Source organism: Triticum urartu, chromosome 2, assembly GCF_003073215.2.
Source record: "Triticum urartu cultivar G1812 chromosome 2, Tu2.1, whole genome shotgun sequence".
NCBI classification, from domain to species: Eukaryota; Viridiplantae; Streptophyta; class Magnoliopsida; order Poales; family Poaceae; genus Triticum; species Triticum urartu.
In genome coordinates, this window is record NC_053023.1 from 730,251,586 (window position 1) to 730,264,693 (window position 13,108).

Here is a 13,108-nt window from a genome sequence, read left to right on the forward strand (position 1 = left end):
GCATGCAAGGTGTTCAATGAAATGCCTCAATAAGCCATTGTGAGAAGGAACAAGGTAGGAGAGAGAAATTCTGCCACGTGGATGAAGACCGGTCAAAACCACACTGAGTCAGTAGCGATACCGGGTCAACCGAGACAAGGGACTAAACTTGTCCGGTTTCAAGAGTTAGGGATGCAAGTTGTCTGGTTTTGAACTTGAGGGACTAAGTCTAGACTTTGCCAAAAATTGAGGGACGAAAAGTATACTTTTCTCATTAAATTATCTATTTGTGAACATTTTTCAAATTCATTTTTTTTGCAATTTCACGAACAATTTCTAAAATCCAAGATTTTTGTAAATCCGATTTTTTTTTCAAAATTCCTGATTTTTTTTGAAAACCAAGAATAATTTAAAAATCTACCAACATTTTTTCTCAAATTCGTAAATTTTTTGTATTTGTGAACATTTTTTGCAAATGCATGACCATTTTATCAAATCGTTAACACGTTTCCAAACTCAGGAACACTTTTCAAATTTGTGATTTTTTAAATCCATGAACATTTTTTATTCTTCAAATTGTTGAACATTTTTTAAAATTATAGAACATTTTTTTAATTTCGGAACATCTTTTTGAATCGCAAATATTTTCTAATTTTTTTTTTTAAAAAAAAATCAAATTCGTGAACATTTTTTGAATCCCTTGATCGGCATACTGATGCTTGGTTGGCGCAAGTTTGCTCGCACCTGTCCGAGTCATTCAAGAAACCGTGTTGATACTTGACAACTTTTCCAAAGCGAGGAATAAGACGTACTACTACTATAGGTAGGTTCATTGACCAGCCAACCAATTTGACCCTCGTGTCCATCCTCTTGCTCTTCGACTAGTCTACAACTCTACATACACACACTTCTCCTTCTACCCATCAAACAAACAACCCAACACCAACAAGGGAAAAAACACACAGAGCTAGCTAGCTACGTGCAAAGTTTGATGGCCGGAGGAGACAACCTGAAGCTGGTCGGCATGTGGGCGAGCCCGCACGTCCTGCGAGTGCGGCTCGCTCTCCGCCTCAAGGGCCTGAGCTACGAGTTCGTGGAGATGGAGGGGGATCAAGGCCTCAAGAACAACAAGGGCGAGCAGCTGCTCCTTAACAGTAAGCTGCCGGTGCTGATCCACGGCGGCAAGCCTGTCCGTGGTTCGTCCTTGAGCATGATACAGTACATCGACGAGGCCTTCGCTGGCGTTGGCCCCTCCCTCCTCCCCGACGACCCCTCTGAGCGTGCAATGGCTCGCTACTGGGCTGACTTTATCGATGACACGGTATTGCGCTATTTTTTAGATGATTGAACTTTTTTTACTAGTTTCATCATCAACCACACAGGAGTTCAAAACATTCTACACGCATGATCGATCAACTTTAATTAGATTTGTCGGCTTTGTATGCTTTGATTTTTTTAATTGTATTTCTATATATACTACCACGGCGGATTCTCAAAAAAGAAATATACTACCACGGCGGTGTTATTATAGCTTATATCGTGTGTATGTGCAGCTCGTGAAGGCGATGCACAAGGCAGCATGGGGCGAAACAGACGGGGAGAAGGCAGAGGGGAAGAACCAGGTGGCCTCCGCTGTGGAGACCCTAGAGGGCGCTCTGAGAGAGTGCTCCAAGCCCTTCTTTGGAGGCAACATTGTCGGGTATGTGGATGTTGTGCTCGGTGGCCTTCTTGCATGGGTGCGCGCGACCAACGCAATGCAAAGTGTTAAGACCTTCAACGACCCTGCCATCACACCGCTCCTCGCCATGTGGGCAGACCGTTTTGATGCACTGAAAGCAGTCCAAGTGGTCATGCCAGACGTGGGAATGCTGGTCGATTTTGCCATGCCCATGATGTCGGCTCGACGCTCTGGTCGATGGGGCGTCGCCGTTTACCTATATGTTTTTGCGGTTCTTCTGCAAATGGTGGCGTCCTATCTCACTTGGTTGGGTCGAGCCGAGGGTAAAGGAGATCCCCAGGACGGAAACCCTTGTTCTCGCCTCCACTGGTTGGCTCCAGGAGCATTACCGTATTGGGGTTGCTATGCCCTTGAAGGCATGGACTTCGTGACCGGATCTATGCCCACGCTGTTTCTTCTCTATGTTTTCGTGAAAGGTTTCAAGAATAGTATGGTCAGGGTGCTGGTGATGGGAGTCCCTGTGTTAGTCATCACATGGTATTTTCTTGCCCTCTACAAGCCGTATGGCCCTGACACCTTAAACATTACTACAGCATTGATGAGCGCGTTGCCGCGCCCATCCATATTTACCGAATAACTTCAAATTAAGAGGAGTATGGCGACACATAACAGGATTGCCGCGCCCTGTGTTAGTCATTTATTTTGAATAGAGTTTCATTGTGTGCATCGTCAATACAGAGATGAGGAGCATTGTAAAGAAACATGAGAGCTTATTATAAATTTATAATAGAAGGATTGATTCTTTCTTTTAATTTTCAGAAGGTTCAATTGTCCAGAAAGATGAAAGCATCGAGATCTGGTGGTGTCTTTAGGTAATAACGGTCATGAGGTGGCATCTTCGGTCGGTGAGTTGTTGAACTCAGAGACCGAAAATGCCTTGGTTATGTTACAAAAAAAACCGGTCTCTGAGACCCCCGTCAAGAATGATGATCTGGATGTGCTCCTAATACCATATATTCATCACATGTGTGAGGACCTAAATCTTGAAGAGAAAAGGGTACAAAAAAAATCATACATGTGTTCTTGGCATTCCTGAAATGATACTCAACCCTCTCTTTCTTTATTTAATTTTACGTCATCTCATCAAAATTGCCTAGTTGGCATGCATGATAGTACTAGTTATGATACTTCCATTATAGGTAACCTTATCTAATCCATAGCCCGGCTAAATCAGTAACGTCTATTGTTTATTTCTCATCTACTTTTCGCGTGCCTTTCATCATTGTATCAACATCCAAGACAAAACATGGGTCAGAGCCAACTTTTTCATCTAAAAACACTAATATTTCATTTTCAGGTGTCAAAATGTTTCTCTGCAGGCAAGCGACATTTCTCCAGATGAGTTGTATGTTCCACTGGCAGAAAAAGGCAATAGTGACATCCAGTTCTTTCTAGGAAGTGCCATCCTTCTGCTTTGTGTATCGTGCGAACCATGATGAACACAATCAAATTTTATTCAAGTGACCCTCAACACGCCGAGGGAGAATGGCCCAGAAAACCAAAAAAAAAAAGCCTCACAATGGCTAATACCGGACAATCCCATGAGCCGCAGTATGACCACCTTTCATCGAAAGAGCGTAGACGGAGAAAACAACATATGTAGCAACACCAACACGGTAACATTCTTGACACTAGGCAGTGGAAGTCAGAACAAAAGGATTCACCATGGAGCTCCCCCTCTGTCGTCACCTAAAATCATCTACTACATGCAGTCGCAATTTGCACAAGAAGTGAAGACAAAATTAAAATAACTTGCAGGGATTCACGCGAGCAGTGAGTAGGCACCGGCATGGCTAAGTCGACCAACTCGCCCACTTCTGGCATGAGTCCCTGAACCTTTTTCAACGAACAGAAGCAGTCCTGCCACGAAAGTAGGAGCGGCGTGGTGATAGGGTTGAAGGTCTTCACGCTGGGTTGTCTCTTATCGGTGACGCAGAGCCATGGAAGAAGGCCACCGAGCACCACATCCACATATCCGGGGCTATCGCCTCCAAAGAAGGGCTTGGAGCACTCTCTCAAAGCTCCCTCTAGCGTCTCCATAGCGGCCGCCACCTGGGCCCTCACCTCTGCCTTCTCCCTGCACGTTACGCTCCATGTCGCCTTCTCCATCGCCTTGACGAGCTGCACATGCACACGGCACAAGTTATAACAGGACCAGCACTAAAACCATTATTAAAAAGTTGAAAGCATGCGAAGTCGAAGAGAAAGCAAACTAATGACGATCACACATGCGACATGCTTATGATGCACAGACCCAAGGTGAAACTCTTATGCAATTATGTATAATCTGCTTGATGCGATGATACGATTATTGAGAAAGACTTCTGTTATCAAGAAAAAAAAATACAATACCGTGCCATCCATAAAGTCACCCCAGTAGCGAGCGAGAGCACGCTTGGAGGGTTCGTGAGGGAGGAGGGAGGAGCCGGCACCGGCGAAGGCCACGTCGAGGTACTGGATTAGGCTCAACGATGTCCCGTAGACAGGCTTGCCGTCGTGGATCAGCACCGGTAGCTTACTGTTGAGGAGCAGCTCATCGCTCTTGTAGTTCTTGAGGTCTTGCTCCTCCACGTACTCGTAGCTCAAGTCCTTGAGATGGAGCGCGAGTCGCACTCGCAAGACGTGCGGGCTCGCCCACGTCCCCAGCAGCTCCAGCTCGTCTCCTCCTGCCATGTCCTAGCTAGCTGCCTGGTGTCGAGCGATCAGCTCAATTAGGCCGGTTAGTTTGCACGTAGAGCTAGGTTAACTTGTGCTTCTGGGTTTTGCTTTTTCTTGCTATATATGCCTTCTTGAGGACATGTGGACCAAATTCTTGGGTTGATCAATGAAGTATGAACAATATCTTCTTAGCAGTTATACTATTCTTCGACAAGAAAAGTATTCAAGTAGGTCCATATGCCAGCTGGGTACACGTCTACTGTTCTTTGACTTTGACTAGAATTCCATTATTTGAACATTGTTCGAGCACTCATCTACCTCGCCTCGTGGATTGTACACACCACCCAATATTGCACTCGCCATCGATCTGCGGGCAAAGTACAGTCATGTGCCTACCAGGAAACATCGAGGAGACGTAAGAGAAATGCATGTTTGGATACTTTTAAGGGACTGAAAATCTTGGATTATTTCATAGAGAAGAAGGAACCTTGACCTATCAGTGCTAGGCTATCTCTGACATTGGGTACCTAATAACTACCCATCACACCTCTGAGTCATGCACTATACACGTTACCACTATATCATCAAAACCGTCTAAACAAAGTTTTATATCCGCTTCAACGAACCACTATGAAATCATACTAACACAATAGTGTATGACTTTGACCATTGATGGACCACATTCAGTTGACGCATACAAGTCCCTTGAGGTTTTCGTGGAGTACATGCATGCTACTGTCTTTTTATAGCCATGTGCGTCGACCGATTCAAATATTACAGATTGATTCTCCTTTTATTTAAATACATATTTTTCTAAAAAAATGAACTAATTTTAATAAAATATTTTTAAAAGTTCATATACATAATATTGTTTCTATATCTGTATTGGCCTGGGCCATTGCCGGCTTATATATGTTATAGGTCAATATGTCGATTGTTGCACAGAGTGTGGAAGGAGGAGAGCTCCTATACGGCGCTTATAGCGCCCGCTGAGCAGAGCTCCTATACGGCGCTTATAGCACCCACAAGGAAGCTGGTGCTCACGGGCAAGTTAGATGGGCCGTGGCCCATGAGGCCACCTGACCTCTGATTTTTTTTATTGCTGACCGTTCTTAATTGACCTCTGATCATTGCCGCTGGCCTTTGAACATTGACCATTGAGGCGGACGGAGCCGATCAGGATGAACCACGACGGCCAGGTCGCCATGATGGTTGCCGGAGACGGCCACGGGGTGCAGATGTTGGTGCCATTGCTGCAGCCGGCGCAAATGGACTTCTTCAAGTCTCACTTCCTCGACCTACTCGGTCATCTTATGAACCAGCAAGTGCGGGGCTAAGATTAATGTTGTCATGTCTTCTTTCTTTTTTTGTTTGCCATCTTAAGTACGTATCAGAAATGCAAAAAATGTGACGTCAAATTTGTAGGCATGTTAAATCAAACGTTTTTCTATGGCGTTTTGTATTGTCGTGAGAATGACAAATTTAGTCTGTAAGCATGGTAAATAGAAAATGACCCGAGGTAGACTTGCCATGCTCGCCAACTAAATTTGTCGTCCTCGACGAACATAATTTACCATGAAAAAACGTTCGGTTTGCCATGCCTAAAATCTAATATTGGCTAGATATACAGGTCTATATGTATTTGGGTTCTCAAATAAAATATTATGTATTCTGAAGCGTGGCATGTCAACTAAAAAAAATTCCCTACACGCTGCCTCAACTTTCCTACAAGCATGTCGGATTGAGGTATCTCCGATCTATCCCTATTTCAACGTCATCCGATCCGGCGCCGGCGCCATGGAAGAGCCTGTAAGAGTTTGTTGTCCTGGATCTATTAGTTCCCTTCAGATCCTGGCTCTTGGTGTGTCCTTCAAGGATAAGGAGAGCAATTGGTTGGCTATATTGGTGTGGCGATTTCGACATCTTCTTGCTTGTTGCTCTCTGGCATGGCCTGATTTCTCTAACCCTCTGAACTGGTGGTGATAAATTACAAGTCTGTTCTGCGTAGGGTGATACTCTAGTCGATGTTGATTCCGTGATTTATAAATCTCGTCTCAAAGGGCAAGTGGCTACTGCAATATTAAAAGACTGGTATGGCAAAAAATTGACGGGGAGCTTACATGTAGTATTTCGGTTCTCAATAAAATATTGTGTATTCTCAAGGGTGGCATGTCAACTAAAAAAAAATTCCTCCACGCTGCCACATCATTCCTACACGCCGCCACATCGGTTCACCAACTCTTCCTGTCTGCCGGCCTCGGCGATGGCAAGAGGACTGGGTCCGTCTCATTTGTCTTTTTTCTTAGGTTATTGTTTCCTCGCCGACATTAGCAAGGTGGTGGCGGCGATTGCGTGTTGGAATGAGGTATCTTTGATCTCTCCCTACCTTGACGTCATCCGATCCGATGCCGACTAAGAGCCTGTGAGAGTTTGTTGTCCTAGACCTATTGGTTCCCTTCAGATCTTGGTTGTTGGTGTGGCGACTTTGACATCTTCTTTCGTGTTGTTCTCTGGCATGGTACAGTTTCTCCAACCCTCTAAACGGGCGGTGATAGATTGCAAGCCTGCTCTATGCGGGATAATGTTCCAACCGATGGTGATTTAATGATTTATAGATCTTGCCTCAAGGGGTAAGTGGCTAATGCAGTATTAAAAGACTAGTGTGGGAAGAGTGTTTGCGGGCTCCCCTTTCCTTTGTGAAAGTGATAAGTATCAAATGTTCGGTACGAGCACATGGCAACCCAAACGTTTTTTATGGCAATTTTAGTTGACGAGAGGATGGCAAGTTAGGGAAAAGCATGACAATTTTTTGCCCGGAAATAAACTAAAGCATGAAAATTGCCGTGCTTGGCAATTAAAGTTGTTATCCTTGCTTCACTAAACTTGCCGTCGAAAACGTTCGGAGTCGCCATGTGCTTGTTTCGAATGTTCGATACTTATCAGATTCCTTCCTTTATTGTTGTTTTTGTGCAATTTTCAATCTTCGGCGGGCCGTGCACAATTAGAGGAGGAAGAAGACTAGTATTATTTTCAATGTAATTTTATTTTTTTACTTGTCGTTCGGTGTCCAATTGTCTATCTGTTGTACTGGCTTTTACTTTTCTTGATATTAATCAGATCTATGATGTCTTCTACGTCTCTTTATTCAAAAATAAGAAGGGAATAAGACTAAACTTGATTCAAACTGTGTTGGCGTTTAAATGTAATGTCTGAAGAAGAAATCCGGGTACACATTATATCATAAATTTACATCCCTTGGAATTTTTAAATTATCATGAAGATCTACACCAACTATAGTTTCTTTTGCGGGATACACCAATTATAGTTTTATTTACAAAGTAGTTTCTCCATTATTATTATTGTCCTATATATAACTAAGAGAGCCATCCCTATTACTTTAGTTATCTTAATATGCAACCTATCCACATCAACATGTCTGCCGCATCAGCAAATTAAAAAATTTACAACTATATTTTCATTTTCTTTACCCGACCTACACGCTTGGTGTGTTCATCTCCTCCGTTAGTTAACATCTCTTCCTCTCCTCTGTCCTCTCACGCAAACAAATCCAGATGCATTGATGGATTTTTTTTCTGCCCCCAAGCAATGTGTCTTCCTCCTGTGATTCCCTTCATCTCCCACAAATCAATAAAATCTCAGTCGAATAGCAACTATAGCACCGTACCAGAAAGAAACACCAAGCGTTCGGTAGGGGCGACGGGCGAATGACATCGCAATGGAAGAAGGTCATGCTTTGGGTGCACCATTCTTCTCTTCATGCCTCTATCTATCTCACAGTTCTTCTTCTCTCCCCGCCTCTATCTACCTTTCTCCATACCGTGCCAAGGTTCCAAATTTCGATAGCAAGAAAATTTCGATGATCCTCGAAACTTACAAAATTTCCGAAACTTCATTAATTTTGAAATTGGTTTCGGACCATTCAACGATTTTTTTACTAAACTTAGATAAATTTAAATTTAAGCATCAGAATATATCTATTTTGTAGCATGCCTCTGTACAAGCAAACTCATGTATCGCAGTGGTGCCGTCCTAACGTGCATTTTCACAGACCCAAGTTGGACACGTCATTTTTTATGATTTTTCAAATAGTAGACAAAAATTTAAATAAAACTAAGAAAAAGCAATAGCGGGTTCGAACTTCAAGACCTATGGGAGGAGAACAGAACAACTTGCCACTGCGTTATGCAGAGTTTGATGGGTATAAAACGGATTCTACCACTCTATATATGATTTTTTTAAGGATGAAGTATTTCAAACGAAATGCAAATATTTTGGTCACCCTTTTGTTAGAATAAATTCGAGGCATACCCTTGATCATCCGAGGACCCAGCAATCACACGAGCACGACACCGAGATTTGTTAACGAGGTTCACCGATATGGCTACATCCCCGGGGTCTGACTATGGGCGCTCCTCCCCATGACACCGCTACAATACCGCACCCGGTCGCCCTGGACACCGGCACATGCCGCCGGCTTCCCCTGCGTTCCGGTGCTATTATGTTGGCATAGGTTACATCGTGTGTCTAGCCCCACTATATATGAGAGGCCTAGGATACAAGTGTCCTATTAGGACACAACTTCATATACTATCTAAACACAATACAACTACAAGTCCAACTGTAACCTACCTTGTACACTATATTCGACACAACTTCAACAAACTCTACCTTGGCGAATATACTCCACCACCCTGGATTTGTCCATGCGTCAAACTTTCATGTACATTGAACTTGAGTTTATCCCATGAGCACCGCTGCTACTCCAAAGACTCCATATGACTCCACCTGCAACTTGTAGTCCCTTCTTTTCTTGACCACAGCCAATGCTCGAGCAAAATTAAGTTTCTCTTTACTCTAGTCTGTGCTCCCAACTTTCAGAGTATCCGTCAACATCATCACACACCGATCACTGACTTGCGTGAAAGAGAACAACTCACATATTGGGTGTCACACATAAGAGTTACCTGAACTCAACATCACCGCTCCTTTCTTGACCGCCTGTTTGAAATTTGAAGGAATTTCATCATTTTTTGTAGTCATCCCGAGTCGAATTCGCAGTTGTCTCACCACATGTATGACCATCAGAGCCCTGGCCTGTCTCCATGTCCCGTGCGCGTCGCACGCCTCGCCGCTATTACCACGTCGAGCCTCCGCTGTCCCGGTCGAGTCTCAAGGGCTGCGAAACCACACCACTCAACCCCACTGTAGAGTACCATCGATCATCACCGACCGATGACGAGTTTCACGCTTCCATCAGACCACTGGGCTCCAGTCCGAACTGCGTGCCACTCGCTTTTCCCCCCTTGCTGAATAGGCTTCGATTCCCTGGATCCTTACATCGTAGCCCCTCAATCCAGCTCCACCTTCAACATGACTCCATGGTAGATGATCAGTCCACCCCTGCGCCCCGTCGATTCCAAGCTCCGTGTGCACCGTCTTGAATCAACCCCGCGCCATAGTCTTGTCGAAGCCACACAAGCCCTCGGGCCTGCGCCACGTGTTTCCACGTCCAGAAGTCGGTCACCATCAGCATCACGCTCTTATGTCGTCCTCGCTGATCCCACCACCGTCTTCTGTACCAACCGACCCACCTCGATCCGTCAGACTATCTAGTCCGACCCAGCCTCCCAAATCACCTTCCGCGGATTCTCATCCATCACAAAATATTTCCATCTTAACTGGCCTGGCTTCCCGCAACGCCTTCAAGCATCCCTGTCGTGCCAACAAAGCTTTCACCCTTGTCTATCATAATCCAAAGCTTTCAGTTCTATCAAACTTCTCCACCTCAAACCTGGTATCCATTGACGCCATGGTTCTTCATATGACTGACCCTGTGAAAAAGTAACCAAGCTTCAAGAGAATGTCCCGCAATTTGCGTGCACTTAGCAAAGCCCCAAGTCTCCAATACACTTCTCGTGTGCAAGCAGCAAAACCAGATCAATTGATTGAATCCTGCTACTCACAAAAAAGTCTTGTACTACTTGATGCTCTCGCTAACTCCAGCCCTAGAATTGCCTTTGATGTTCTACTTGTCGCCGGGCACAACCCAATGCACCGTTGTTGCTGCCAATAGCCCCTCGTCTCCCCGATGGATGCATACCACGATGGAGTTTTCTCTGCTTGAATCGATTTGCTTGTCTGTGTCACGTCAAGACTCGGTCCTGTTTTTGTCTTCAAACAAATCTCCGGTCTCTGCGTTTTCCTGCTGTACGACGACCGGCCGACTCGCCGCTTTGGTCCGTGACTCGCCGCATGCATCATCTCAGCTTCCGCCAGCTGGGTTGCTGCCCACGCACGTGCCGTTGGGGCTCCGCAGCCAACGCCTGATCGACCAGCTGCCCTGTCTGCCCGTGCGCAACGCGTCACTGCTGCTTCCTGTACGCTCGCCCGATCGACCTACGCGAGATCTTTCGCCGCACGTCTAGCCTGCTTGCAAGTCCGATTCAATCTCCGCGAGTTGCCGTGATTGCCTATTGCCTTGACGTCTTCCGATCAAATCACAACCGTGCTCATCACGATATCCATCGAAACATCAAATCTTCCTCTAAATCAACAGATGCACTGCCTCATCAAACCTTGCTCATGATATCACTTGTTAAAATAAATCCAAGGCATACCGTTGATCATCCAAGGACCCAGCAATCACACGAGCACGACACCGAGATTTGTTAACGAGCTTCACCGATATGGCTACATTCCCGGGGCCTGACTATGGGCGCTCCTTCCCATGACACCGCTACAATACCGCACCCGGTCGACCTGGACACCGGCACATGCCGCCGGCTTCCCCTGCGTTCCGGTGTTATTATGTTGGCATAGGTTACATCGTGTGTCCTATTAGGACACAACTTCATATCCTATCTAAACACAATACAACTATAAGTCCAACTGTAACTTACCTTGTACACTATATTCGATACAACTCCAACACCTTTCAGAAATTTTGTCGAAAGTTTTTCATCCTTGTACCGCGCCATCGTCAGCCAAGCTTTCGCTAGCTGTGTCCACCAGGGAATCGCGCGATGATGCTGACCAGAATCCCCGTGAGTGCCACTGTCGCGGACTCTGTTGGCCCAAACCCTCTCCCCTAGTGTGGAATCAACCTCCCGGCGAGGCGAGCCACACATGCCACCACTGGTGTTCTCCTCCAACAGAGGTGGGGTCTCTCCTTCCTTTCTATCTCCTTAGATCTGAACAAGTTTTTGAGTTAGCTTGGTTCTAATATCTGATATATGTGTTATAGGAAGCATTTTCTTAGTTGGAAGCTTTATTCCGGCTCAAGCCTCCTCCTCTAGGGCAAAAAGTTCGGTTAGCCTCTCTACCTCTCATGCTAGTTTAGTACTACAAAATATTAAGTATACCCAACTGCTATTAGAGGGCGAACAGGGCATGGCCCCCTTAATGACCTTGAACTTGTTTCTTTTTTGCGATGAACTTAGAACTTATGTATGCGATTCATTACTTTTTTTAGGAAAAGTGATTTCATTACATGGTGACCCTCCTGTCTGAAACGTAATGTCTGCAAAATTAGAAAAATAAACCACATGCAAAAGCCCACACAAGCCCTCCTCCGCTACCAGGTGGAATCTGCTACATTTCACTTACAGTGAGATACATGCTCCACTCGCCTGAAGCTTTTTCTTCCTCGCGTAGGTATTGGACTGGCCCAATTCTTCTCCTTGCTGGCTCGTAATCGATCCTCGCTCCTTGCATGCGCTATATTGGTTCTGATCCGGTTTTCTTCTGTTTTATTTTTCTTGTAGGTTTCCATTGTTTCTTCATGGTTTTCTTTGGTTTTATGTTTTCCTTTGTTTTTTCACAGATTTTCATTGTTTCTTTTAAGGTCTTACTGGTTTTGTATTTTTTTTTCTTTGTTTCTTTCTCGATTTTTACTTTTTTTCTGCTTAGTTTCATTGTTTTTTGTTTTTATTTTTGGTTTTATTTTTTGGGGATTTTTGGTAAATTTTTGTATACGCCAGGAACATTTTTTTTATATACACGTTTACCATTTTCCAAATACATGATTAATATTTTTTGTAAACTTAATATTTTTTTGCTTAGTTTTGCCATGCACATTGTACAATTGCATCATGAACATTTTATGTATACACTTTAACATTTTGGAAATAAATGATTAACATTTTTTTAAACATCTATTTTTTATGTCTACTCTTTCCATAAATATTAACACTTTTGTATACTTCAAGAACATTATATATTTATATATACATGTTTAATATTTTCGAAATAAAAGATTAACACTTTTTAAACCATATATTTTTATGTCAACATTTTCCATAGATGTTGTATATTTTTTGTATACATCAAGAACATTTTTATATATACATGTTTAACATTTTGGAAATACATAATTAGCGTTTTCAAAAATTATATTTTTTATGTCTGTTTATGCATACACATTGTACAGTTTTTGCACACGTTGCAAACTTTTTTTACACACATTTAACTTTTCGAATGCATGTTTACATTTTTGTAAAAAAATGTTAAAGAGTTTTTTGTAATATATATATATATATATATATATATATAGAATATTTGGAAGCATAAAAAATAAACAATTATATAGAAACAGTGAAAAAAGTGCTTTTAAGGGCTGTGACCTCCCACGCGCTGGGCCAGCCCAGTCTCATGCTTGCTTCATGCGAAGCACGACATAGGCGCGCCCTGCGATACATGAGGAGTTCCATAGTC

At 43.7% G+C, this 13,108-nt stretch overlaps 2 protein-coding genes across 2 annotated transcripts; one reads left to right on the plus strand and one right to left on the minus strand.

Annotated features, from left to right (window-relative positions):
• Nucleotides 1–914: 914 nt before the first annotated feature.
• LOC125534447 (probable glutathione S-transferase GSTU6) lies at nucleotides 915–2,428 on the plus strand. The gene is made up of 2 exons (XM_048697672.1): nucleotides 915–1,300; nucleotides 1,533–2,428. Exons 1-2 carry the CDS (start codon nucleotides 971–973, stop codon nucleotides 2,292–2,294), a joined length of 1,092 nt encoding a protein of 363 aa, XP_048553629.1. The 5' UTR covers nucleotides 915–970; the 3' UTR covers nucleotides 2,295–2,428.
• Nucleotides 2,429–3,203: 775 nt separating this feature from the next.
• LOC125534448 (probable glutathione S-transferase GSTU6) lies at nucleotides 3,204–4,521 on the minus strand. The gene is made up of 2 exons (XM_048697673.1): nucleotides 4,070–4,521; nucleotides 3,204–3,838 (listed from the first exon to the last, which is right to left on the minus strand). The coding sequence occupies exons 1-2, from the start codon at nucleotides 4,388–4,390 to the stop codon at nucleotides 3,413–3,415; spliced, it is 747 nt and encodes a 248-aa protein (XP_048553630.1). The 5' UTR covers nucleotides 4,391–4,521; the 3' UTR covers nucleotides 3,204–3,412.
• Between the last annotated feature and the right edge of the window lie 8,587 nt (nucleotides 4,522–13,108).

Bases quoted from the DNA above. Each gene is read 5' to 3' on its own strand.
- LOC125534447 (XM_048697672.1), top strand. From the start codon at position 971: ATGGCCGGAGGAGACAACCTGAAGCTGGTCGGCATGTGGGCGAGCCCG. The intron at 1,301-1,532 runs GTATTGCGCTAT...GTGTATGTGCAG, and splicing joins CTGACTTTATCGATGACACG to CTCGTGAAGGCGATGCACAA.
- LOC125534448 (XM_048697673.1), bottom strand. From the start codon at position 4,390: ATGGCAGGAGGAGACGAGCTGGAGCTGCTGGGGACGTGGGCGAGCCCG. The intron at 3,839-4,069 runs GTATTGTATTTT...GTGCATGTGCAG, and splicing joins GTGACTTTATGGATGGCACG to CTCGTCAAGGCGATGGAGAA.